Raw genomic sequence first — 25,427 nt, forward strand, 5'->3', positions numbered from 1 at the left:
GGCTGTATCTGATGCATGCGTTGACATTTTATTTGCAAGGAGAGGAAAATCTTTAACCAAAAGCTCAAATCAAAGATTGGAAGGCAAAGAATTGAATGTGAATAGCTTACGAACAATGTGGCACTGGGATGCATAGGATCTGAGATTTGGACCATCAAGTACGGCAACTAGCTAGCTTGTACCAACACTGCAACATCGATGCATCATTTCCTCTAGCTGTGCAATCGTGCATGACGTAATTGTGATTCAAAAGTAAAGACTGCCACGATGTAGGGTGTGCTTGTTCCCAGCAAAGCCACACCACACCACACCACAGGGCTGTGGCGTTAGAAAAGAGCCCTATACCTGCCACGCTACAGTGTGAGGCTTTTGGTGGCGTGCAACCAGGCACGTCCATATGGTTTGGTGTTGATTTTGATGTCCAATTAATCTGACAAATCTATGCTTGATATAAAAGATGTGGCAAGAGATCTTCCTAATGGCCAACCATTTGGAGTGGGCCTGTTCGCTTCAGCTTATAAGCCGACTGAAAAGCTAAAACGGCTGATTTGTTGTGAGAGAAAAATACTATTTGGTGGCTGATAAGCCAGCTGAATAAGCTGAAGCGAACAGTGTCCCAAACTTAAGAAGTTAGTACATCGCTGATTGATCTTATAAATGCACCTATTTTTTTTATTTTCCTTTGAACAAACAAAGACCATCTTCTCTCTTACCTCTTTCTTCTCTGACACCCCACAATATGACGGTCGTTGTGCCACCCCTACCACCCGGCGGCCTTCACCGCCACCAGTGACTCTGCCGCATCGCTCCCTCCATCACTACTCCTCCTTCGCCCACGCTGACACTACCGGGGCAATCATGTTGAAAGGTCATAGGAGTTGAAAAATAAGATTGTAAGGACATGAGCGGCAACTTATGCTCGTCGGAGTTTCTTGCCCATGTTAGAGAAGATAATAAGCAGGTGATCAAGGAGTTGCAGGGGATACGGAGGAATTGAAAATATGGTATTTTATGGATATTGGATAGTCCAAGCTTGAGTGTGGGTAAATGCTCAAGTGGCCACACACAACCTTTGTTTTTCTTTTGAGAGTTGAAGGTCAAACACCCACACACCATACTGAAATCCACGCACTAACCTAGGTACATCCTAACACATGTGTCTAGCAAGATTTGATGCCTAGCCTGAAGTAGCAAATGCACGTGCTTTGACCCATGTGTGCATGCCGTTCTATTTTTTTCTCAAAGTAAATATGAGAAAATGCGAGCGTCCAGTAATTGAGTTGAACAACGGTGGACATGTTTCATAACAAAAACCATAACAAAACCGAAAGAGAGTGCCCTATTTGGATGCATTGTAAGTTCTAGACTGTCGGTACAAAGGGTACATCAGGCGTCTTTACTTTTTGATGGAGTATATCTGAATTCATTAGCCAAGGAATCAGGCCTTCTGGTGGGCTTCTGCCCCGGTAAGTTGGATGCAGCCAGAAGCCATAGAAGCCCAGAAAGAGAGAACAAGGGCCGATATGCAAAAGCAGGCTCATCTGGGCTTTATCTCAGCAGCCCCATAGTTTTGGGCCTCGCCAGTTTGAGCCGCATCCAAAATCACGAGCCCAGAAAAATATGCTGGGCCTCTACATACTTTTTTACTCTCACTCTTGGGCCACCGACCCATCACGTGCTCGTCTTTCTCGTCGACGACGCGTCGATAGAAATACAAAAAAAGCCGGGTCTCCAAGGTCCAGACCGCAAAACGACCTCCTCCCTTCCCTCCCGAGATATTTGTGCCGCGCCGCAAAAGCGCATACGGCATATCCCCCTTCTCGCTCCGCCGCCCCGTGCGCGTTCCCGCCCCCCCGCTGCCCCGTCAGCCAGCCTAGGTCACGCGCCGCGCGCCTCTCCTTCTCGCACCCGCGCCAGCGAAAGCTCCTAGGGTTAGGGTTCCCGGCGGCGGCGGAGATGGGCGTGCCGGCGTTCTACCGGTGGCTGGCGGAGAAGTACCCGATGGTGGTGGTGGATGTGGTGGAGGAGGAGCCCGTCGAGATCGAGGGCGTCCGCGTCCCCGTCGACACCTCCAAGCCCAACCCCAACGGCCTCGAGTTCGACAACCTCTACCTCGACATGAACGGGATCATTCACCCCTGCTTCCACCCCGAGGACAGGGTACGTTACCACGCAGCGCCGCCCTCCCTTCCTTCCTCCCTCCCGCTCTGCCCTCCACCACCAGATGTATCCGGCTCAGGTTGGCCTGGGGTATGTGAGGTGGATTTGTGCTCGGCTTGTCGATGTGTAAGAGCTGTGAGCTGCTGACAGAAAGAGGAGAGATTTTATTTGGGCGAATTCGTGAGCTTGACCTTGTGCTGACAGATAAAAGGGGCCGCTGAATTGCCCCCGCGTTGTTTAAATTTTTTGACCGAAGTCAGCAGGGGAAGCCTCTACCTATTTTTTTTATAATTTTCTTTATTCGAGACCCGAGCCTGCTGGGTGCTCAGGTGCTCTAACCACTAGGCTAGGCTAGAGGCCCTTTCACCCCGCGTTGTTTAAATTAATTCGGGGGATTTATTATTCGAATCCATTCTTCTCTTGTCATGCCGAAACTGCACTTCAAATGGTGTGATCTGCAGATTTGCCACATACCTACGAGGAGCTGAGGTTATTTTCATTATTCAGCTTGTAGTGGAATGCATTGAGGGCTTATGAAGATGCTTAGGGGGGTGCCACATCATTAAGCATCCATCTAAAAGATCAAGATTCTAATGCAATAGTCTATCTTGATTGGGGTTAGATAATTTCATAATCGCATATAGCAAAATAGCAACTAGGACCGAACAATTCTATGATGAAGTTCCTCACCTGTCCTATGTAGCCTGAAACATCTAATTTTATTTAAGCACCTTCATTTAACATGCCCCTTGGAAGCTGTGTGAGCTAGCACACTGTATGCTGTTGTACTGCCAGTAGTTTTTGAGGAAGCCTTTTCCTTTCTTCTGTTGGAACCTTTTAGTGTTCCCTTCATCACTACTTATTCTGTTACCTGTATTGACTGCTGTCTGATGTCATATTCCCTGCTACAGCCCTCCCCGACAACATTTGCTGAGGTTTTCCAGTGCATGTTTGATTACATCGATAGACTCTTCGTCATGGTTCGCCCTAGGAAACTTATGTACATGGCCATTGGTACGTTTTTCCATGAATCTTTATGCAGGTTACTCTGTTCCTACTTTTTTTTTTCTGTCAATCTATTCTAATGCAATTAGGAATACACAGGATAGTTACTCTTTTAAATGTTATTAGAATTTGTGCCACTGCTGAAATTGTTCTGATGTGTATGCTGATTATACAATGGGTTTACAGATGGTGTGGCTCCACGTGCTAAGATGAATCAGCAGCGTTCTAGGCGATTCAGAGCTGCAAAAGATGCATCTGACGCGGTTAGTATTCTAGTGGAATTGTCTTCCTATGTTCAGTGTATGATCATATGCTGTCATTTCAATTGTTGGTTTTGGACTGTATCAACTGTTCATAGTGGCACTCATTTCTCAGCATTGCTCTATATCCAGGCTGCAGAGGAGGAACGGCTACGCGAAGAGTTTGAGAGGGAAGGGAGAAGGCTTCCTGCGAAACAGCAATCACAAACTTGTGATTCCAATGTTATTACTCCAGGAACAGAGTTTATGGCTGTTCTTTCAGTTGCTTTGCAGTACTACATCCATCTCAGGTTGAATTACGATCCTGGATGGAAACAAATTAAAGTAAGTGCTATCTGTTGCTAGTTGAAGTCTGATTTGCCATGCCTTTTTTGTTAGCATATTCCATCATATTTATTCAAGTTGAAAAAGGATATGCACTGGAAAGAGATTAATTATGAATAAGTAGCACATTCTGATTTTTTACCAAATCCTTTTGAAGGTTATTCTATCAGATGCCAATGTTCCTGGTGAAGGAGAACATAAAATAATGTCATATATTCGTGGTCAACGGAATCTCCCTGGATTTAACCCAAACACACGCCATTGCTTGTATGGCCTGGTATGTTCTTTAAACTAAATTCTATATTTTCCATTTGATTTCATCTCTTCTGTTTTGCTGATGCATGGCCGCTTACAAATGCAGGATGCAGACCTCATAATGTTAGCTTTAGCAACCCATGAAGTACACTTCTCTATATTGAGAGAGGTAAGTCTCCCTTCTCAAATTTGAAATTTACTCTTTTCTTCATAAGCAGTGTTGATGCCATAAGCTAAGGAAAAACTTATCGTCTGGTTTTCCTGTTGTCTTTGTCATTATTTCTTTTGTTTTACTCGAGAAAATCATAAGTTTTACCTTCTATCCGTGGTTATTCATTACCATATCCTTTTAGGATTTTCAAGTTAAAGATTAGTTACATGCATCTTGTGTTTGCAGGTAGTTTATACTCCTGGACAGCAGGACAAATGTTTCCTATGTGGTCAGGTGGGACATCTTGCTGCTAACTGTGAAGGAAAAGGCAAAAGAAAAGCTGGGGAATATGATGAGAAAGGTGATCCTATTGTTCCAAAGAAACCATACCAGGTAATGACACTGTTGCAATTTGTATCCCCCAAGGGTCTTAATTTTTTGTTTTGTATTGCTTCTTGACTTTGTGCCCTTGCAGTTCTTGAATATCTGGACCCTTCGGGAGTACTTAGAATACGAGTTCAGAATGCCAAATCCTCCTTTCCAGATAGATTTTGAACGCATTGTTGATGATTTCATCTTCATGTGCTTTTTTGTTGGCAATGATTTTCTTCCACATATGCCAACATTAGAGATCAGGGAGGTTAGTTTTCTAGTTTTTACTTAATTTTTACTAAATATCTACCTTGGCAGCTAGTAGCTTTTAAGTTGTCACTTTCTTGCTAGCAGGCATGCTCTTCAGTTTTTTTTCAAAGTTTACAAAATTTGATTTCTACTTCATGTAACTGTTGTCAAATTCCTGCCTTGTGTGTCTGCAGGGGGCTATAAATCTGTTAATGGCTGTGTACAAGAAGGAATTTCCTTCAATGGGTGGCTATTTAACGGATTCTTGCACGGTAATGGAAGTTAAATTTTATTGGGGTTGGTCCATAACATTTTCTCAAGAAACTTTACCTTTGATAATCATATACGCTTCAGTTATAACTTGTAATGTTTCTTTGATATTTTAGCCGGATTTGGATAGAGTTGAACACTTCATTCAAGCAGTTGGCTCTTACGAGGATAAAATATTTCAGAAAAGGGCTCGTTTGCATCAGGTGCACAAGGATTACTAAATTTTATCTTTTTCTTTTAAAACTTATTGAATTATACCTGGAAATAATATTATAAAGAACTCATAACTTATTTGGTTACATTTTTACTTTTTATCAATTTCCTGTTGTGTGCTCATGTTGGCGAGTGGCAACTTATATTCTTGTTTGAAGAAAAGAAAAACAAATATGTCCCTGTCTGCAGTGGGTTCTAGGCTCTACCTGTATTTGTTTTTTCCATGTGGCTAGTGGTACAGCAAAGAGTTGTGTTTTTCATGGGTTCAAGTCTCCATCTCTGATCATGTTTGTATTGGTTTCATATAGTTTCCAAACTTGCATCTTATTGCGTGCGATATAATGGACGGCACAATAAAAAAATTACCAATTCAAGGTCCTTTGTCCAGTATTTACTTTCTTATAATTCTTGTATGAATGAAATTTTCATCTGTAGCTTAACACATTCATAAGTATTATAAATACACCTCTCAAATATGCTGCTTGAATTGGTTAAAGATTTTGGAAGGAACATCTTAAACATTTGAACACAATATTTGGTAGCTTAATTGTTAAAAAGTTGTTTAATATTGTACTCAGCGTCAAGCGGAAAGAATAAAACGGGAAAAGGCCCAAGCAAAGCGTGGTGATGATCTGGATCCCCATGTCAGAGAGGATCTTATTGTTCCCGTTGCAAATTTCCGAGGATCTCGCCTTGCATCTGGGGCAGTACCATCACCGTATGAACAAAATGGAGCTCATAGCCAAGCTCGGAAAGCTGCACGGGTATCATCACCAGGTTCCAGCATTGCTGCTGCGATTGTTGAGGCTGAAAATGATCTTGGATCACAGGTAGTTCATTTTATCTGGCTTTGTCTTGGAAGATGTTATGAGCATTTTGGAAGTAGTGCTTTCTTAATCTTATTTTCTTGCTTTTTGTATCTTAGGAGCGTGAAAACAAAGAAGACTTGAAGTCAAGGCTTAAGGATGCTCTTCGTGAGAAATCAGATGTCTTTAATTCTGAAAATCCAGAAGAGGACAAGGTATGCACCGAACATATCCCATTATGCCCACTATGTTGATTTTATATGGTTATAATTGATAGATTGCAAATATTGTGGAACTTAACATTTGAGTCTCTAGGTTTGAATCAGCATTCCTATATTTTGAAACTTAAAAACAATCGAAACCTTGTATTTAGTAGTTACTTTCTACTTGCCATGGTTTGACATCCAGTGTCTGTGCAGTTTAAATTGTTTAAACATAACACATAATTTCTGTTTCTTGCGGTCTAGCCTCTAGTATCTGTGCACATCAAAGGCTTAAAATGACACACAATTTTATCAATGTTCAGGTAAAGCTTGGAGAACCGGGATGGAGGGATAGGTATTATGAAGAGAAGTTTGGAGCAAGAACATCTGACCAGATGGAAGAAATACGTAGGGATGTTGTAAGTATATTGGAAGCAATATTGCCACACCTAATTGTGCTTGGTAGAATATTCCATTTGATCTTTGTTAGATATGTAAAGTTTTCTAGTTTTTCAATATACTTAATGTCCTCTATCCATCTTTAGGCTCTCAAATATGCTGAAGGTTTGTGTTGGGTAATGCATTACTACTATGAAGGGGTCTGCTCATGGCAATGGTAATTGCTTGCTCTAGTTAGCCAATTATGCAAATAATGAATAGTTATTTGTAAAGCAGCTGTAGAATTTACTGAATCATTCTAAATTTATTATCTTACTACATGTAGGTTTTACCCTTATCATTATGCTCCTTTTGCTTCGGATTTAAAGAGTTTGAGTCAGCTCAATATAACTTTCGAACTTGGGTCACCATTCAAGCCATTTGATCAACTTATGGGGGTTTTCCCTGCTGCAAGGTGAATATGTGAAGATTGCATTTCTCCTGTCTTAGTTCATTAATCATTGTGCTTTTTGTTTATTGGTTTCTACCTTTCATTTTCAGTGCTCATGCACTCCCTCTTCAGTATCGGCAACTGATGACTGATCCAAGTTCACCAATAATTGATTTTTATCCCACTGGTATGCTGATTTCGCAAACATAAGAATGACCCTCTCTTAAGCTATAAGATATTTTTAATCTCTGTTCTCCCATTGACTATGCAGATTTTGAGGTAGATATGAATGGCAAGAGATTCTCTTGGCAGGTACTTAAGGGAGCATAATTATATGTCATACATCGGACATGTCTAACTAAATGTCCTAGGATAACATATTTTTTTAATCAGCCATGACTAAAAACAATGCATACTTCACAGGGGATAGCAAAACTGCCCTTTATTGATGAGGATCGGTTGCTGGCTGAGATTAAGAAGGTCGAGCATACTTTGACGGTACGAAAATGAAGCAGTTTCCTGTTCATATGTTCTTTTAAGCCATATAGCATAAAAAATATTATCTAAGATTTGCATCTCTTTCCTCATCTTTTGTGCAGCCTGAAGAAGCAATGAGAAACAGTACCATGTGCAATATGCTTTTTGTGAATGGCTCCCATCCACTTTCGCCTTATATCTACTCTCTCAACAGCAAATTTGGGAATCTGCCAGACAAAGACCGCAATGAAATCAAAGAAAAGCTTGATCCTTCTCATAGGTTAGCTAAGCTTTTCAGCATTCTTAATCAATTGACCATGAGTTGATGTAACGGAACCAAATCTACCTGCTTCTTGTCTCTGGAAATTAAGTCTGCCTACTGTAGGAGTTTCCTGAAAAGTTCATGAGTGATTTCTCTAACACTGCTTCTCTTGTCTTTCTGATTTAGTGGAGGAATGAACGGTTACATTGCACTTTGTTCTGGGGATCCATCCCCTCCTGTATTCAGATCACCTGTAGATGGGCTGGAGGATATTATGGACAATCAAGTGATGTAAGCTTCATTACTTTTGCCAAGCATCACTGATAAGATTTTTAGCAATCTAATTAACGAGCATAACATTTCCCTTAACCAGATGCTCAATCTACAAACTTCCGGATCCTCACAAGCACATTGCCCGTCCACCTGCTGGTGTTATCATACCTAAGAAGGTATACAACTTTGCACAATCAACATACTCCCTATAGGATTGCCCCCTAATAGACCAAAATATGCATATTTCTTCTGAGTAATTGAATCTTTGTGTTTGATCAAATTTGCAGAGTGTTGAAGCTGGTGATCTGAAACCACCACCAGTGCTGTGGCATGAAGACAGTGGTAGGCGGCCTCATGATAACAACAACCGAAGGCCTTATGATAACAACAACCGGAGACCTTATGATAACAACAATCGGAGGCCTTCTGATAACAGCAGCAGGTACTGTACCACTTATTTCCTTAATTTTATCATATCTTGCAGCCACATTGAAAATCCATGTCTACTTATGAAATGGTTCAGGCAAAACCCAGCAGGAGCTCTATCTGGCCACCAACTTGGGGAGGCTGCCCATCGACTGGTTGTAAACAGCTTGAATGTTCGAGGTGGTGGGCAACACAATGCCCCGTCTATGCCATATCAAACGATAATGAATGGTACAAACTATCCAAATGGAAGGCACCATATGGGTAATCAGGGAGTGCCACCAAGAATGGAACAGCCTGCTGGACAAGGCTGGTATGTTCCTGGTGATAACTTGACCAATGGTCAAGCAGCATATGGTCATTATCAGCATGAAAGGCCAGGGCCTTCTCGGTATGAACGAGATAACCATGGAAGGCAACACTACAGCCCATATGCGAGAGATAATCACCATGACTCTAGAGGAAGAGTTCCACCTCCACCTGGATGCCATCAAAACCATGGCAACTCGCATTCTGCTGCTTCATCAGCAGGTCCTGGGCGGTATGGACAGCCCCCGCCAGCATATGGTGGGGGTTACCAGCCTGCACCATATGGAGCACAACAGTGGCAGCAGCGACCTTATGGAGGTGGAGCACCTCCCACAAGGCCTAACTCACAGCAATCACAGAACCGTTATGGCACCTTAGATAAAGGTTCTAACAAGAGGAGTCATGGTCGACACTAGTCCCTAACCCGATAGGGGCCTTATTGAATAGAGGGGTAATAGGATGGATCTAAATCCAAACAACCCCTTTGTTATAGCCCTGTTCTTTTTTGAATCGCCAAGCAATGCCCTCTTCCAAACAACCCTGTACTGTTATAGCCTGTTCTTGTTGTTAGTGAAACTTTCCAAGTATCGTGAAGGACGTTGGCGTAGCCATATGCACTCAGCTTTATGAGTGAATGACTACGAGCTTCTAGGTATTATTAAGGATTCCAAGGAGCAAATGTTGTTGTATACTAGCATTATTGCCAGACCACCCGCAACTGGTGGTTTCGGCTGTTCTTTCATTTGGGATTCTCATTTATTCAGAGTAAGCATCCTAGGGGTTGGTTAGATAGATGATCTAAAAGTTTTGAACTGCGGTGATAGTGTATGTACCATAAGCTTATACAGTTTTGATGATGGATATATCCATAATCATGTATCTCGTTCTTAGATGGCAGTAATACAAGTGTGATTTCTATCTCATCGCTGTGTCTTCTTGGAAGATTGTCATTATGCTACAGCCAGATTTATCCTTGAAACGTGTACTATTTTAGCATACCAGACTTGACAAATACTATATGCTGAGTTGTGTGGTACAGTAAGGGTGACTGTCTCTGATCTCATATGTGTATCATTGTTTGTTCCCTTTGGTTACTAGGAACCTGGTGAACAAATGGCCGGTTGATTTGTCATTTGTGCTTAACTTTTATTCTGGAATTTTACTTGCATTTGTATGGCAGCATATTATGTCTGTGTTAGTCTCAAAAGAAATCAAATGGTTGTGTTTCTATATGTCGTATATTGCTTTTTAATTCTTGGCATTGTAACCTGTATTTTGAACTCACTTATGCATCAATCGACTTCACTATGAGAAGAATTTTCCCCCGACTTATATTATATTTGAGGATCCAAATGCTGCCTCGTCTGAATTGTTTATGCGGTGTTGGGAATCCCATGAAGGCTGGAGAGCACAATGCCATCAACAACAATAAATTTCTACTGCCGATTTGCTTTAAACAGGAAATAATTGAAGAATCCCTACAACTAATCAGCCACTTAACAAAAAGAGTTAAAAAGAACCAGTCTTGCCTCAATGTCCACAGAATACCAAAGCAGATAGCCTACTTAACCTTTCATCTGCACTTGAAATCAACAAATATATGACAACTACCGACGGTGGATCACAAGAAAGACCTATACAGTCTGGATTTCAGGTTGCCTATCATTGGCACCAATATTGTCAGCTGTAGATGAAAATGAGCTTTTGGACCTTGATCTTGATGACCTTGAAGATCTTGCGGATGCCCTCGGCGAATCGTTCTTGGATTTCTTCCTTCTTGACTTCCTGGGTGGCTTTGGTATGTCAAGGTATGGGGTTGCTTCTCGACTTGCATTTTCTGGGAATATACCAAAGGGTGATATATCACGAGGCTCGTCAAAATCTGTGAAGGAAAAAAAGGAAGAAATTTAGCAAATAAGTTACAAACATTGCAGCAGAATATAAAAAAGCTTTTAAATACGTTTTTGCGTATGAGGAAATTAAGTTACCCTTTCCAAATATCTTGCTATACCTTTTGTAATTGATTTTTAATAGAGCCATATACTTAATCATGTGCTTACTTCAATAAATATGTGGGTATGATAATCAGAGTTATTATAGCCGCCTTATTGGGAGGAGAACATGAACGACACGAGTATTAAGTTAGTATCTCATAAATTTGGTCCATGATACACCTTCACTTGTTCTTAATCTTTTATTCACGATTTCCCATCAACTTGCAATGGATCTGTTAGTTGGGAACACTGGAAAATCTCTTTGTTTACATAGAGCATATGGGGTTTCAGACAGAAGACAACTTAGTGGATGACATGTTATCAAGTTTGACCAGCTGCAGTTCAGCAGGAGCTTTATTTGTATTTTAAAGCAAGTTTGGTCACCCGCAAAGTATGTTCTGAGTTATTTTGGTTCATTAATTGCTGAATGATTTTAAGAAGGAAAAATATTTGAATACTCTAAATATGTGTTTATGGCATTTCGTAAAAGGATAATCAGTAAGGCTGCTGTTCGTGTTGAGAACCTCAACTAGCCAAAATTTTCACTGAAAGAAAGTGATGCAAATATGATGCCAGAGACAAACATCTAGAGAAACTGTATCAACAATGCTCATCAAAGGCATTCTCTCAAGGGTATAATTTAGATCCATATGGGCCAAATCTTATTGTTTAGTTATCATAAGTTGCATTGGTCCCAGCTCCACCAATCACACAAGATGCTGTTGGCAGTTGAAAGACACACAATTTTTTTCAATAGCATCATGAATGCCTGCTAACAACTCTGATCCTTGATGGATCATGACTCAATTATTCATGAACCAGCATAAGATTGCTATCTAAAAATGGCAATATGAGAGCACATTCCTGGGATAAACAACTGCAGTTTCCTTCCCCATACATACATCGTCACTAAAATAAATTAAAGGAAGAATATTCTTCACTAAAGAAAGGCAGAAGCAATTGGATCCAACATGGGCACCACTACTGCAAGGACTCATGAACGAAGAGATCTGAAAATCACCTTGAGAAGCCCAGGAGGTTCGTGCCGACGGTCCAATACTGCTCAGCGATGAGACGTCCGGTGACCCCTTCATGCCATTCATCTGCAAAGAAATTTGGAAGTTATCAGCTCCTGAACTGGTCATAAACTCCTACCTAGTGGAGCAACCTGGCAATGGTAAGAAAATATGAGTTGCAGCATTGTTCGGAATTGTGAATTTTGCAATGTATTATGTACCCAGCTAGGAGAGGCTGCACTCCCTGTTGGGCTGTCCCAACCGATGTGCGCAACATGCTTCACATCAGTCGGATGACCGATCTCCATCTGATGCTCCTTGACCACTGAAAGGAAGGAACTTGAACTTTCAAGATCATCTCGGAAATCGTCACAAATCCATCCATATTTTCTTTTTTTATGAAAACACGTCAAAAAGCCACACATTTTGATGCTGATTACATACCGAAGATCTGAGAGATGACCTTGAGGCCCTTGAATACGCCTTTCATCTTGTACGCCATTGGTAGATGTGAACAAGAACAGGTCCTTTGGACAGAAATGCAAAGAAGGCAGCAAATGTCAATCAAAGATAGCTAGTTTCAATACTGCTTTTGTTTCTACAAGATTTTTTTTCCCAAAACAAAAGATATGCACAGCTGAAGAAGTTTTATATAGCCAAAAGAGCAATTTATTGGTTGGGTAATGCATACCTGAAGGTAGAAGATGGTGGTGTTGATACCCTCGTTGAATGTTTCTCAATGAAATTACTTGGAGTACGCAACAGTCCCATCACCTCCCATCCTCTCCTCTAAGGCATCAGCAGCAACCATGAGAAGACTGCATCTATAGGTACTTATATCGTTGCATTGGCAGCAGGAATGGAATAAAGAAACCAGAAGAGTAGGTTTCTATGATTGCAACCGTCCTCTACGATTAAATAATAAGTAAGTTAACCCTTTTCTTAGATGTTGCCGGAAGGATCAGAATGGGTCGCTAGTCTTTTGACCTGATAAAAAAAAATATTTGTAAAGAGTAATGGCTATTTCATGGGATCTGAGCTCGGAAAGCTGAATTCCAAATTTTCATCACAGTACCTGGAAAACTAGAACTTCAATTATATGCCAAATATCGTGGCATATTTGATTTGTTGAAAAAAAGGAAAAATAGAGTACTTATCGGTCAATTATTTTGTCCTAACAAAATGAAATACGCTTTGTAATTACTAAACAGAGAGAGTGGTTAGTAATTAGCTTTCACTGCGAGGAAGTGGCAAAGACTGTCTATGCATGCCCTCCCTGCCATTTAGAGAAAATACAACAGCAAATCCAAACATTTCCTTGAATAGAATACAATGTGTTTATTTTTAACCCTGTTTTTGTTTATAACAATTTGGTTAGACTTGCCTTCAAGGAAGGGGGGAAAACGGCATTGTCGGTAATCTACGTCCCATGCCGTGGCATCCTGTTTCTGCAGGGGAAATGCACTGTTTCTTCTTTCTTCGTTCTTCCCCTGTTTATGGGCTAGCTGCTGTCTCACGGACACAGCTAAGAATCTAACGGAGAAGTGGATTGCATTAAGCATGAGATGCAGCCACGTTGAGGAACAGGCCTGCGAATGAATCGGTCAAGAACCGCGTTTTCGGATGTTCCCGGATCTGAAGAATCGACGAAAAATGTTTCTGGCTTTTCATTCTGTACGAACTGATTGGCACGCAAACACAACTGGTTGTGTGGTAGTACATGGTTTAACATAGTTTTAGACTGAAGTAGGGATAGTGTCGATTATTGTGGAAGACGATCATTCCTGTGTTACCAACGACTTCAATATAGCAAAAGAATACTCCCTCCTGTATTAACATGGTGGCAAATGCAAGGTCAGTTGGGCACGGTCGCAACGCCCTATTCATCGTGGCGGGCTGGGCATTACCAACTGGAATTCTTTAGCCGGGCACTAAGATTGCGTTGGCTCTGGTTTCAATGGAAGCACCTAGATCGCCCATGGGTCGGAATGGAGCTACCTGTGGACAACATTAATATGGCACGTTTTGCTGCAGCAACGAGAGTCACAGTTAACAGTAGCTAGGTTTTGGACATCTAGCTGGCTGGATGGGTGCTCACCAGTCCTTATGTTTCCAAACCTCTACAAGCATAGCAAGAGGAAGAACAGAACTGTTGCAGAAACCAGAAGCGCTTGTCAATGACCAGTGGATTCGCGACATTGCTTATGACCTCACAGTGAACCGCATTGATGAATATGTAAACTTGTGGGGGATGATCGAGGAGGTGAAGTTTGACATAAGCAATGCAGATCAGGGCACCATCATTTGGACGAGAACATCTTCAGGAGAACACACAGCCAAATCAGCATATGGCATGCAATTTGATGGAGGTCTGGCCTCACTGTTCCTGAAGATGGTGTGGAAGGTTTTCCAAGCGCAAGTTTTTTATGTGGTTGCTACTGCAAAACAGAGTCTGGACTGCAGATAGGCTGCTGCAGCGTGAGCAGTGGTGTAGCCAGGATTTTTGTACAGAGGGGGCCATAAACAATACTTAATAGATTACATGTAGTATATGAGTGCCTGATTTCAGTTTAAATTTAACTTAATAGACTACATGTTTTTATCAAGTGCACAAACAAAAAAATAACCAATATTTATTCAATTAATCACTGTTTTGTGTGCTTACTTACTTAGAAATGTATTATTAATTAGTATATATTCACATGTTTGCACAAACATTTGGGGGGGGGGGGGGGGGGGGGGGGGGGGGCTACGCCACTGAGCGTGAGTGGCCGAACTCCTAGTTCTGAATTTGGAAACAGCTTTGCACCTCTTCTTTCAGTGCCCAACATCGCAAACAGTTTGGCGGGAGATCAGCAACTGGGCAAACTGTCCGAGTTTGGACCCAATTCAGTGGAATGCGGGAACAATGCAGGACTGGTTTCATCAAGTTCAAACTCGTCTACAGTGAAAGGCATTCGCTTACTGTCCATCCTTGTTGTTTGGAGCATATGGCGTGAGCGGAATGAAAGAGTTTTCAACGACAAGGAAAAGTCCATGTGCAGGATCATCAGCGAGATCAAGGATGAAGCACGTCTTTGGGGTGCAGCCGGTGCAAAGCATCTAACTGGCATTGTTGTTTCGAACTCTTGCGAGTATTCCAATTTTTTTTTCTTCCCTTCTTGTTGGGGGCTACTCCGATACCCCGGCTGTGCCTGTAACGTTGTCTCCTTCTTATTAATTAATGCCGGCAATGTCTGGATCTTTCGAAAAAAATCCATTTTTCTCAGAAGTAAAGATGCATGCATGTTCGTTCACAAAACTCGGGTGTATAGGAGCTTACGAGGGTGAGGACGGTTGCCTTTTTAGGAGTCTTGAAATTCCAGCCCAATTGCAGAGTTTGTTACCCTGTGGGATCTGGTCCAGAATGTGAATTCCTCTGATCCTCAGGATAAAATTACTTGGAGATGGACAGGGCATGATTCTTATACTTCCAAGTCTGTATACCTTGCACAATGCCAAGGAACATACAACACTTTTGATTGCAACGCAATTTGGCATGCTCATGCGGAAGGGAAATATAAATTTTTTGCATGGTTGTTGGTACAAAGCTGACAAAATGGCAGCGAGGAATCGGGAATGCAACCTTACATATCCTCTTTGTGATCAAGAACCTGAAACATCAACACATCTTTCCCTGCAATGCTATTTTGCAAAGGAAGACTAGATGTTGGTGAGCAACTAGACCGGAGGAATGATCAAGGTGTCGAATATTGAGGATGTGTGTGTTGAAGAATGGTGGTGGAAATCGCTAGCAACTTTCACAACGAAGCAACGAAAGTTTGTCGCTGCATTACTCATGTTTACAGCATGGAACATCCGGAAGGAATGGAATCCCGTGTTTTTGAAGAAAAATGCTTGAGGCCATAGCAGGTCTTCCAGCTGATCCAAGAAGAAGCCCGGTTGCGACAACGGGCATGTGGTAACCTAGAATTAGGTTAGAGTGCTTTGTATCTTTATATTATTGCTGAGTGAGTTAGTCAATTTACGTAATATCGGACTCAATTGACTTCAGCCCAAACTTTCGACCCATATTAGGTTCAAGTCTTGCAATTCCAGCCCATGAAAAAAAAACAGAAAAAGGCTTTAACCAGGCTAACCTGGCCCTGGCCCACGAGGCCACGCGCTGACGCAAGCTCAAGTACACACCACACCACACCACACCACAGTACAGTGAGCGAGCCACTGCACGTCGCTTCGTAAGTTCGTACCCTGCTGCTTCGGCTTCCTCGCCGGCGTCGGCCCCTCCGCCGCTGCCATCACCCCCGCACCGCAACGCGCCACTGCCGCCGCACCTCTCCCACCCTGTCTAGTCAGCGGCGGGGCGCCACATTCCCCTTCCACCACCGTCATCCGCGGCGTCCCCCGGCCCCGCCGCCTCTTCCCGCTCGCGGCTAACCAGCGATACCAGTCGCGGAGCTCCCTCTGATCGCCTTTTCAAGGTAACCGCTCCTCCTAATCTCGCCGTGCTCCATCTCTTCGCAGGCAGGCACTGGTCGAGTACCAATTTGTTCCGAGGCATGTTGGCTTTTTGGCCCCAATCATCAATCTTCATCGGTAAGCCTAGTTTCTTTAATCTTTCCCCTCACGGCTAGTTGATTTGTGCGGTTGAGCGGCGCATTCAACCTGTCTATGTATGATATCTCGGAATTTCATGGGCTTTCCGTGAGATCTTGCGTTGGGTTAACAGGGGCTTGTACTGTAGGATGCTTCGAAATTCTGTTCTGAAGTCGATGTTCATTTGGTCTGCAAATTTCGTTGATCAAATGTGGGGATTAAATTCTGCTCGGATTGATCGCTGGCATGCTAATTTCTACTCATGCGATTTGCAATAGTTATTTGTTTAGTCAGTTCGTGGCATTACCTGTGTTTCTTCAGTTCTGAATTCCAACCTTGCACACCCTTCAATTTGCTGCCACTCATGTGTCAGTGTGATCATTTCCCTGATTGATTCGCATCTCTTGGATTAAATTACTAATAGCACCTAATCTAGCATGCTTTGGGATGATCATTTTGAATGTCTGGTTACCAATGCGTGTGGTGTGATCAATGATTTTCCCATGTATCTTGGTAGATTTTTACATTTACTTCTACTGCTATGATGATCATACTTAGCCACTTAGGGGCAGCACATTTGAACGATTATGTGTGCTACTTCAAGTGTGCTAGTAGTTCTTCAAGTAGCGTTCCTGCTGCTATTTGGTTCTGAGGGTTTGCATATTGTCAGAGTCATAATCATGATAGGACTTGTTTTGCAAACTCCTGCTTGCTCCTACAAATATGACGCTAGAATGTTGGCATTGTATATCCTAGCATATTTGTTGCTTGCTTCAGATGCAGATCTTTGTGAAGACCCTCGCTGACAAGATCATTACGCTAGAGGTTGAGTCCTGTGACAAGATCAGCAATGTCAAGGCGAAGATTCAGGATAGGATGGGCATTCCCCCGTACCAGCAGCTGCTCATCTTTGCACACAAGCAGCTTTCAGATTGGCACACACTTGCCAGTTATAACATTCTTCAGGAATCCACCGTGCACCTTGTCCTCCGTCGGCCACTTGATGGCATGCAGATCTTTGCAAAGACACTAACTAATCTAGCATTAACTTAAACACGATCTTAATCTTAGCCTAATCATGATCAGTAATCATAATTAATGCGGAATACATAGATTAGACAAACCAGAGCCTTGAGTATGTAGATATGTTACAACTTTAATTTTCTTTCCCACTGATTAAATCTTGGACTCAAACAAATTAAAGACGGACCCGTTATTACAAACCAGAATTCAGAAACTTCAATCTGGTTAACACTTCAAGCTGCATTAATTGCATCGATCAAGCGGTAGAAACATAATCTAGAACTGGATGTTGGAGTTGTAGACGGTGTTGGGCTGCCACTTCTCTGGGATGACGTCGGTGGCGACGAGCGTCTTGCCGGACTCGCTGGTGAGGCGGATGGAGAAGGGGCCCTTGAGCGGCCTGGGCGTGTCGGACCTCCAGATGGCGCCCCAGGAGTGCCTCATCGGCTGCCACTCCGGCGACGCCTGGTCCTTGAGGTCCATCTGCACGATGCTGCCATCCACCGCCACGAACTTCACCAGCACCGCCAGGTAGAACGGGTTCGACCCTTCCTCCACGTGGAACACGATTCTCTGCCCGGCCACGTACTTGCACGGCACCCTGCATTATGCAGCAGGCAGTTCATGGTATGTAATCCATGCCATTGTTGGTGGTGACTGGTGAGCAATTAATAACGATGGATCGGATCGGACCTCCTGAAGTCGAGGTCGATGATGCCGCGGCGGCGGAGCTGGTCGTTGAGGCCGGGCTTGGCCATGGAGCCGAACGCGGTGCCGCTGAGGTCGAAGTAGTAGGGGGCGACGGGGCCGTAGTTCATGTCGGTGATGAACACCCTCACCGGCTGGATCGAGCACTCAGGCACCTTGCATTTGATCTCGTAGCAGGAGCCGCAGCCCTTGCCGTCCTTGAAGAGCGGGAGGTTGCCGCAGGACGTCATGGCGGCGTAGGGCGGCAGGTTCACGTCCTTGATCCCGCACGCGCCGCCGTTGTCGTCGGGCCCGGCGCCGGTGGGCTGGCCGTACCAGGTGGCCCTCGCCGGGAGCCACCTGCCGTTGTAGTCCGTCGTGATGTTGGGGCCCGGCGGCGCCCAGCACGACACGCCGGCCACGAGCACCGCCAGGACGGCGGCGGCAACGGCGACGACAACGACGACGTTGGGCATCAGGGATCCCATCTTGCTACTAGCATACTACACTGTTATTCAGATATGTGTGTCAGGGTGTGCAGACGACGGTGCGGTGACCGGCCGGAGACGGGCCGGGCTACTTATAGGGCGGAGACTGGAGAGCATGCATGGTGTACCGTACCGGCAGCGCCGGCGTCGCGGGCCGGGGTCAGCGCAGGCCCCGCGGCCGCGAGGGCCGCCGCTGGTTTCACGCACGTGTGCGTGGTTTTTGAGGTTTGGAAAAGGCATGCATGGGTCGATGGACAGATGATGCAGGATATGCTGGGTTGCATGAGACATGATTGTGATCAATGCTGGAAGTGTTTGCGGCGTCTGTGTTTAGTGGTTTCCATCTCATTGATTTCACTAGCTGTTCTGGCGTCTGTGTTTAGTATCTGGGGACTGCAGCAGCAAATCCGTGTGGATTTGATGGTGCCATGAGTATAATAGGAATATTCATATATAGTATCTCGTAGCTGTCTCGCGAAAATGCTGCATGGTGGCAATAATAATGATAGTATCTGGTGATGCTACCACATTAAGTAGTTAGCATCCGTCTAAGAATATCTAACCCCTTGTTTACTTCCCAAGTTGGGAGGTGACAAATTGGCATTTTGCCATAAATGCGACACTGTAGCGTTTCGTTTGTATTTATAAATTATTGTCCAAATATTAACTAATTAGGCTCAAAAGATTCGTCTCGCAAAGTACAACAAAACTGTGCAATTAGTTTTTGATTTCGTCTATATTTAGTACTCCATGCATGTACCGCAAGTTTGATGTGATGGGGAATCTTCTTTTTGCATAGTGTCAAAGTTGGGAGTTTGGAGGGAAGTAAACAAGGGCTAAGTTACGTTGAGAATCCGTCTTAAAAAGGCCATGCGGCGTTAATGATCGGCGGGAGAAGTGCTCACCTGTCTCCCATGCACCGTCTCCCAGCCCAGCCCGATTTGTTTTTTTTCCCTTTTCCATTTACCTTCTCCTTCCTCCTACTCAGACCTAGTGGAGACTGGAGAGGAGGGCCGACGGGAGAGAGACTCGGCGGCAGCTTCCACGCGGTTGAGCTTGCTGCTCGCCAGGGTGAGTTGCGGCGCCCGCCCGCTCTCCCTATGGGCCGGCGAAGCTCGGCGTTGGCTTTCGCACGGCTAGCTGTGCGACACGGTCGTGTTCTAAAAAAATAAAGTAAATAAGGTTTTATGTTTATAAAATACTCTCTTTATTTCAAACAAAATCGTTATGTTTAGATATATAGTAAAAATAATATACTTAGAAAAGTCAAAAAAATTTACATTTTAAAATGTTGGAAGTACCTAATAACAATATTTCTCTTCATGAACTTCCATTAAAACTAGTCTTATCCTGGTGGAACACCTGTTCTAAATCTTTATTGTTTCTGGAGCAATATTTGACCAATCAGTCGAGAGCAACAGAAATTGACCAATCATTTTTTGCCCCCTCCTGCTACCGTCGAATCCGTTCAGTTAAAGGGGAGAACTTCTCTATCACATGAGTCAGCGGCCAAAAGACGGTCGTCTATCCTGTACCACGCAGTCGCCGCAGGTGGGCTGAAACCCTGGAAGCAGCTAGTCTAGGTCGGTGTACAGTAGTGGTAGTGCTGATAGCAACTGATAGTGAAACCATACTGAGTAACACAAAGTGGTAGTACTCTGATAGGATAGGGCCAATAACAATTCGTAGTACCTCCGATCAGATATAGTTGATGGTTCAGACAACAAGAAGTAACTAATTGCAGGTCAAATTAGTTGTCCAAAACGTCATCTTATTCTGAACAGAGAGAGCACGTAGCAGATTCTTAGTTGATTAGCATTTCCTAGGACAAGAATAATTTTAGGAAAATTGCAAACAGATACTCAAAACATCACGCTTTTATCAAACTATGCACGTGATCGCATTTTATCCGATGCTCACAAACAGTATTGTCTTACATCATCTATCAGAAGAGAGAGTACTGCATTACATGACCAGAGGAAAGAAGAGAACACACACGCACACATACCAGTTACTTAAGCCAACTATTCGACAAGAATCCCAACGCTGATCAGGGAGAGGCCGAGGAGGAGCAGAGCAAACATGCCGAAGCAGAGCACCTGGCTTGCTTCGCCGGATACCGCCGTGACGGCGCAGGAAGCTATCACGAGCCCCACGAAGGCGAGGATGCGACGAAGGAACTCTGCGAGAGCACGTGCCTCGGCCAACACCGCCGGGACGACGGGCGCCAGGTCGGTGTCAGACATCCGGATGCCGACGACGACGATGTTGGCGCCGGCGAGAACCCCCGCGAAGCAGAGTAGCAAGCCGAATCCGCCGGCGCCGAAGTTGAATCCGGCGCTGACGGAGAACAGCATGATGGCGAGGCCGATCGCCGTGGTGCCCGGAGTGGTCATCGTCGGCCGCGTGGCACCGCAGTCCCCTGCTTAATTGGAGAGGGCCGTCGAGCGAGCAGGCGAGGCACCACCGCACCGGGGAGGGAAGCGTTGCCAAAGAGGCGAAGACCGTCGAGCGAGCAGGCGAGGCACCGCCGCACCGGGAGGGAAGCGTTGCCGAAGAGGTGAAGACCGTCGAGCGAGCAGGCGAGGCACCGCCGCACCGTGGAGGGATCGTTGCTACGTCACATTATATACCCTTATCGTGTCTACGTCACACTGTTGCTTCTGGGCAGCTTCCCCCCACAGCGAGTAAGGTGCCCTGATTAAGGAACAAGAACAGTGGCGACGCCTGCGGCGCGCGCGCGCGCGCGCGCGCCCCGCACGCCAGGCGCCGCAAGTCCGGATTGACCAGCAGGAGTGACCAGCACGTAAATTTTGTAAGCAGTCTTGTTCCAGGCCGGGGCCGCCTGGAACAGCAAGAATGCAGGAGTAATTTTTTTAAGCAGGAACAGGAGTACTCCGTGCTGGCAAAACAACCTGCATAGTGAAATTTCTGTAAATATTTTGCTTGCACAAAGAAACGTGCAACGTCGTATTTTTTCTATACTATATACATTCTCATATATTTGGTTTTGGAGAACATTGGTCCATACAAAAGTATGTGTATCATAGAAAATTTTGAAAAGCGAGTGGAATTCCTTTGAGATATTGTCAATCATATTTTATTCAGAGTTTCAGAGAACGTGCTTCATATTGTGAGCATATTTGGAAGAAAGAGTGGAATTCCTCCCCAGTCTTCGCTCATGACAAGAGTACGGAAAGGCCAACCATACGCCTACGCGTGACAGCGGTATTGTCAAATTGCTGACCAGACTGAACCTGACAGAACTCGTATCACGTTGCCGCTGGAGCCTTGATTGACCGGACTCGAGACGCACGTTTTGGTTCCTAGTACGTTAGATTCGCTTCACAATATATTGGTGCGTTGTCCTAGTCCTCTCTTTAGAAGATATTTGTGGATGGTTTAATGCTATCTGTTTATTACGTCGAACCCACACATGAAACTCTTCCAACTCCGCAACCCCATCTCGTTTCGACAACCCTAACTTCCGCAGATCGAATGGAATTGATACCTCTGGTTTATCTGATTGGATGTTGGGGGCTTTAGTAGTAGTAGAGGGAACAGTCGGCTCTGATGAGAAAAGCTTTGCAAGAAGCAGTTCAGTTATCGTAAGTTCTTCCTGTGCTGCGGCCTTAAGTTCAACAGTTGGCTTATTCACATAATGTCTCTGAAATAGCAGCAGGACAATATGAAGGTGATTACAATGAATGAAATAAAAAAATGCATACATTCTTTAAGTTAATCCTTCAGCGATGGACCATGATATTACCAACACAGTGAAGCATACCAAAGCAATCATTAAACATATAAAACCTGACAGAGTCAAAAGCAATATCATTCTAGCTTTCAGTTTGGAAGAAGATTTCAGATTCATCCAGTCTTTTATTTTCAAAGATTACAGATATGTGCAGGAATGGTCCTGATTATACTTTGGGTTTCAACTTGGTATTTCCTGAGGACTTACCAATGCAAAAATCGAAACACTGAATCCGGAGGACTATACCAGAAATTTGTAGCACAAATATCAACTGTGGAAAACAAACACTGGAATCTGAAAGATTGAAGTGATGTGTGCAGACCTTAAGCTCAGCCAAGACTACGCGCAAATCATGAACACGAAGCCAAACTTCTCCCTGTACTTGGCATTCCACTCTGCCAGCTCCTGCAGCAGGTGGAGAAAGCAAATTAAGTCCAGAGATCATATACCATAGTACAAGGAAACCAAAGAGCTGATGTAAAAGGCACCTGGGAAGTCGAATCTGTGGCCGTGGAGATAGCTGCCGATTGTTCTTCCTTGCTCCACCTAAACCAAAAGGCTAACAGAGATTACCAACACAGACTGGTGCCATTTTGTTTGTCCTTAGTCATGTCGAGTGAAAGAATCCATCAGTTCAATTTCCGCGTTTTAATGCTTTGGATTCAACATAACGCGCAAGCATGTCATGTACTTGTTTTCATGCCTTATATAGGAGTAGTTATTAGTACGCCGGTTAAAAGATACACACAACCACAGTTACTTGAGCTTCGAACGATCAACAACAGAAAGACGAGAACTGAAAGTAAACAGTGGGATTGCGTGGACAGGAGGGGGAGGAGGGATGCACTCCACCGACTTGGAGATGGAGGGGGAGGTGGTTCCGATTGCCGGGTGCGCCGCAAAGGCCTCGAGCCATCCATTGACATCGACCTGATCCGATTGAGCGATGAGCCGCGCGCGCACAGGGGCAGCGAAGCATCATCAGTACACGGAGAGAAGATGGCCTGGTGGGAAGAATTTCAAGTAGGAAGGGGGTGGAGGCCAAGGCGAAGGCGAGTAGGCGAGCCACCTCGTTGAGCCAGATGCGGTGGGCGGCGAGGAGGGCGTCGGCGAGGGAGGCGAAGGGGGAGGCCGCCGCCATCGCGGCGGCGAAGCGGCAGCTGCCGTTGACGTGCATGTCCTCCATGGTGAGAGGCGTCGACGTCACCATCTCGCCGGCGGCCAATTCAATAGAGCGTGGGGGCGTGAGGGGATGCGGTGGAGGTGGTTCTGGTCGGTCTCGCCAGCTGCGCGCCGCCGTCGCTAGCCGCGCGCCGCCTAGGGTTGGACCAAACAAAAAAAAGTAAGTAGAAGCGTTCCTCACTTTAATAATACTAGCAAAATGCCTGTGCATTACTACGGTAAAAGATTAATTGTGTTTTCCAAACTAATGATATTTTTTATTTCCATCACTAAATTTTTATTCCACTTATTGGATGTCTACACATTTAATAGAAAACCAAAAGAATTTTTACTTAATTATTTCCTTCAACTCAAATACCTATTAAATTAAAATATTTTTTTATTCAAACAAGAGAGTTAAATCAGCCTCCGCTGGTCACCGTGTGGGGCTCTTTAGCCCTTCTGGCCATGTAATATCATTTCACATGCACCGTATTTCATCAAACAGGAGACGGCACGCTCAAACTATTCCATCGTGCACATCCCATTGTAGGTACAGTGGCTTAGGTTAAACCTTATTTGGATGGGCTATAACTACCTTTTAAATGGTTAATTCGGGGGCTTTTGGCAGCACTCCACTTCAATTTTTTTAGCTCCACTCCACCAACTTCACTCCACTTCAACTCCACTCTACCAACTCCGATCATCTCTCGATCAATACAACACATCTACCTTTTCGGTTTCAAGCCGTCGCACTAGGAGTAGGAGTAATGTAGGTTTTCTTCAATGAGTTCTTTCTGACAAGCGGGGCGCATCGACTTCGATCTCCGACAAGCCGCAAGTTCCTACCACCAGGTATCCTAGACTCCAACTTCCGGGCGCATCATTGTTGTTGGATCTAGTTCTTACCTACAAGTTATTGTGTATCTTGGATCTTGGACTTACGGCGCATCGCTTCTGTCTCGATCCACGGTATTCACCAGTTATCAGTTTTGTCATATCTTGTAAGGCTGCATCGTTTGATCTCTTGCTAGATGTGGTAGAATCACAGTTATCCTGCCTTGATTTAGCTTGGATCGGCTGATATTTATTTAATCTATCATCTTGCTGTCTAGTTGACTTTAATTAGCTTTAGATCGTATCATCACAGAAGATAGATCGCTTAATAGCCTGTTGCATCTTAATCTCGGTTACCCCTCGAGTGCTGTTGGAATCGAGTTCCATTGTGATTAGATTCATCGGCTAGCGGGGTTTAGATTGACGTCCTGCTGAGTGTTTCTAGGCTGCAACTACCGGGCGCATCACTGTGGTTCCACCTAGAAATATTGGTAGTGACGTTAGTTCAAATCTCATCGACTTGTGGCTCTAGCAATGGTGGGGCAAGAGCTCAACAGCGCTCCGTTTCCTATCAACTTTCTAGCCGATGGTTTGTATGCTTCATTATCACCAACTGTGTTGAATCGGCTGGATAGCCGATGAACCACTCACGCTCATCAGGATACTGGAATCGGCTTCATAGCCGATAATTTATTCATCATGTATTATTCTGCTACACTATCATAACTGTTGGTGTCAGGATCACATCGGCCTGATCGGTCGGTTGTCTCCAACTTCAAAAGGATTATCTTCACCTTGTCAGTTGAATGGTCAAACTGACTGGCACGCCCGCGTACACCACGCGCTCCGATCTACAGGATCTGCACCGGAGTGAAGCAAATCTCCCAAGACTTTCGTGTGTTAGGATGTGAAGGTCACCGTCCGATTTTTGTGTCAACACGCTTTTGGCACGACCGTGGGACCGAATAAGATCTCGATTTTCCATCGCTAAGACCGACGTCCGATTCGCTTTTGGTTCGGCCGA

The 25,427-nt window shown here is 44.3% G+C and overlaps 4 protein-coding genes and 1 pseudogene across 4 annotated transcripts; 1 reads left to right on the forward strand and 4 right to left on the reverse strand.

Annotated features, from left to right (window-relative positions):
- Positions 1 to 1,778: 1,778 nt before the first annotated feature.
- Positions 1,779 to 9,767, forward strand: LOC117860669 (5'-3' exoribonuclease 3). The gene is made up of 23 exons (XM_034744044.2): positions 1,779 to 2,160; positions 3,072 to 3,174; positions 3,352 to 3,428; positions 3,558 to 3,749; positions 3,907 to 4,026; positions 4,111 to 4,173; positions 4,402 to 4,548; positions 4,631 to 4,795; positions 4,971 to 5,048; positions 5,163 to 5,249; positions 5,838 to 6,089; positions 6,185 to 6,280; positions 6,592 to 6,687; positions 6,814 to 6,884; positions 6,993 to 7,121; positions 7,208 to 7,284; positions 7,369 to 7,409; positions 7,521 to 7,595; positions 7,697 to 7,854; positions 8,023 to 8,127; positions 8,210 to 8,285; positions 8,397 to 8,551; positions 8,633 to 9,767. The coding sequence occupies exons 1-23, from the start codon at positions 1,957 to 1,959 to the stop codon at positions 9,258 to 9,260; spliced, it is 3,195 nt and encodes a 1,064-aa protein (XP_034599935.1). The 5' UTR covers positions 1,779 to 1,956; the 3' UTR covers positions 9,261 to 9,767.
- A 491-nt stretch (positions 9,768 to 10,258) lies between these two features.
- Positions 10,259 to 12,663, reverse strand: LOC117860670 (uncharacterized). The gene is made up of 5 exons (XM_034744045.1): positions 12,546 to 12,663; positions 12,299 to 12,381; positions 12,076 to 12,179; positions 11,860 to 11,941; positions 10,259 to 10,726 (listed from the first exon to the last, which is right to left on the reverse strand). Exons 1-5 carry the CDS (start codon positions 12,623 to 12,625, stop codon positions 10,479 to 10,481), a joined length of 597 nt encoding a protein of 198 aa, XP_034599936.1. The 5' UTR covers positions 12,626 to 12,663; the 3' UTR covers positions 10,259 to 10,478.
- Positions 12,664 to 17,749: 5,086 nt separating this feature from the next.
- Positions 17,750 to 18,648, reverse strand: LOC117861434 (expansin-B1). Its single transcript, XM_034744994.2, has 2 exons — positions 18,167 to 18,648; positions 17,750 to 18,074 (listed from the first exon to the last, which is right to left on the reverse strand). Exons 1-2 carry the CDS (start codon positions 18,646 to 18,648, stop codon positions 17,750 to 17,752), a joined length of 807 nt encoding a protein of 268 aa, XP_034600885.1.
- Positions 18,649 to 20,507: 1,859 nt separating this feature from the next.
- LOC117861654 (uncharacterized) lies at positions 20,508 to 21,341 on the reverse strand. Its single transcript, XM_034745227.2, has one exon. It carries the CDS (start codon positions 21,042 to 21,044, stop codon positions 20,673 to 20,675), a length of 372 nt encoding a protein of 123 aa, XP_034601118.1. The 5' UTR covers positions 21,045 to 21,341; the 3' UTR covers positions 20,508 to 20,672.
- A 565-nt stretch (positions 21,342 to 21,906) lies between these two features.
- On the reverse strand, positions 21,907 to 23,925 carry LOC117860343 (uric acid degradation bifunctional protein TTL-like; annotated as a pseudogene).
- Positions 23,926 to 25,427: the final 1,502 nt, after the last annotated feature.

The sequence above is a fragment of the Setaria viridis genome, chromosome 6 (genome assembly GCF_005286985.2).
Source record: "Setaria viridis chromosome 6, Setaria_viridis_v4.0, whole genome shotgun sequence".
In the NCBI taxonomy this organism is placed as follows: Eukaryota; Viridiplantae; Streptophyta; class Magnoliopsida; order Poales; family Poaceae; genus Setaria; species Setaria viridis.

What these genes read in the sequence shown, in the direction of transcription:
- LOC117860669 (XM_034744044.2), top strand. Translation starts at nt 1,957, where the DNA reads ATGGGCGTGCCGGCGTTCTACCGGTGGCTGGCGGAGAAGTACCCGATG. An exon ending in AAAATGATCTTGGATCACAG is followed by an intron (nt 6,090 to 6,184) that starts GTAGTTCATTTT and finishes TTTGTATCTTAG; the next exon opens with GAGCGTGAAAACAAAGAAGA. An exon ending in GGGGTTTTCCCTGCTGCAAG is followed by an intron (nt 7,122 to 7,207) that starts GTGAATATGTGA and finishes TTTCATTTTCAG; the next exon opens with TGCTCATGCACTCCCTCTTC.
- LOC117860670 (XM_034744045.1), bottom strand. Translation starts at nt 12,625, where the DNA reads ATGGGACTGTTGCGTACTCCAAGTAATTTCATTGAGAAACATTCAACG. An exon ending in GTGCAGCCTCTCCTAGCTGG is followed by an intron (nt 11,942 to 12,075) that starts GTACATAATACA and finishes ATTTCTTTGCAG; the next exon opens with ATGAATGGCATGAAGGGGTC. An exon ending in AACCTCCTGGGCTTCTCAAG is followed by an intron (nt 10,727 to 11,859) that starts GTGATTTTCAGA and finishes TTTCCTTCACAG; the next exon opens with ATTTTGACGAGCCTCGTGAT.
- LOC117861434 (XM_034744994.2), bottom strand. Translation starts at nt 18,648, where the DNA reads ATGGGATCCCTGATGCCCAACGTCGTCGTTGTCGTCGCCGTTGCCGCC. An exon ending in ATCGACCTCGACTTCAGGAG is followed by an intron (nt 18,075 to 18,166) that starts GTCCGATCCGAT and finishes TGCATAATGCAG; the next exon opens with GGTGCCGTGCAAGTACGTGG.
- LOC117861654 (XM_034745227.2), bottom strand. Translation starts at nt 21,044, where the DNA reads ATGACCACTCCGGGCACCACGGCGATCGGCCTCGCCATCATGCTGTTC.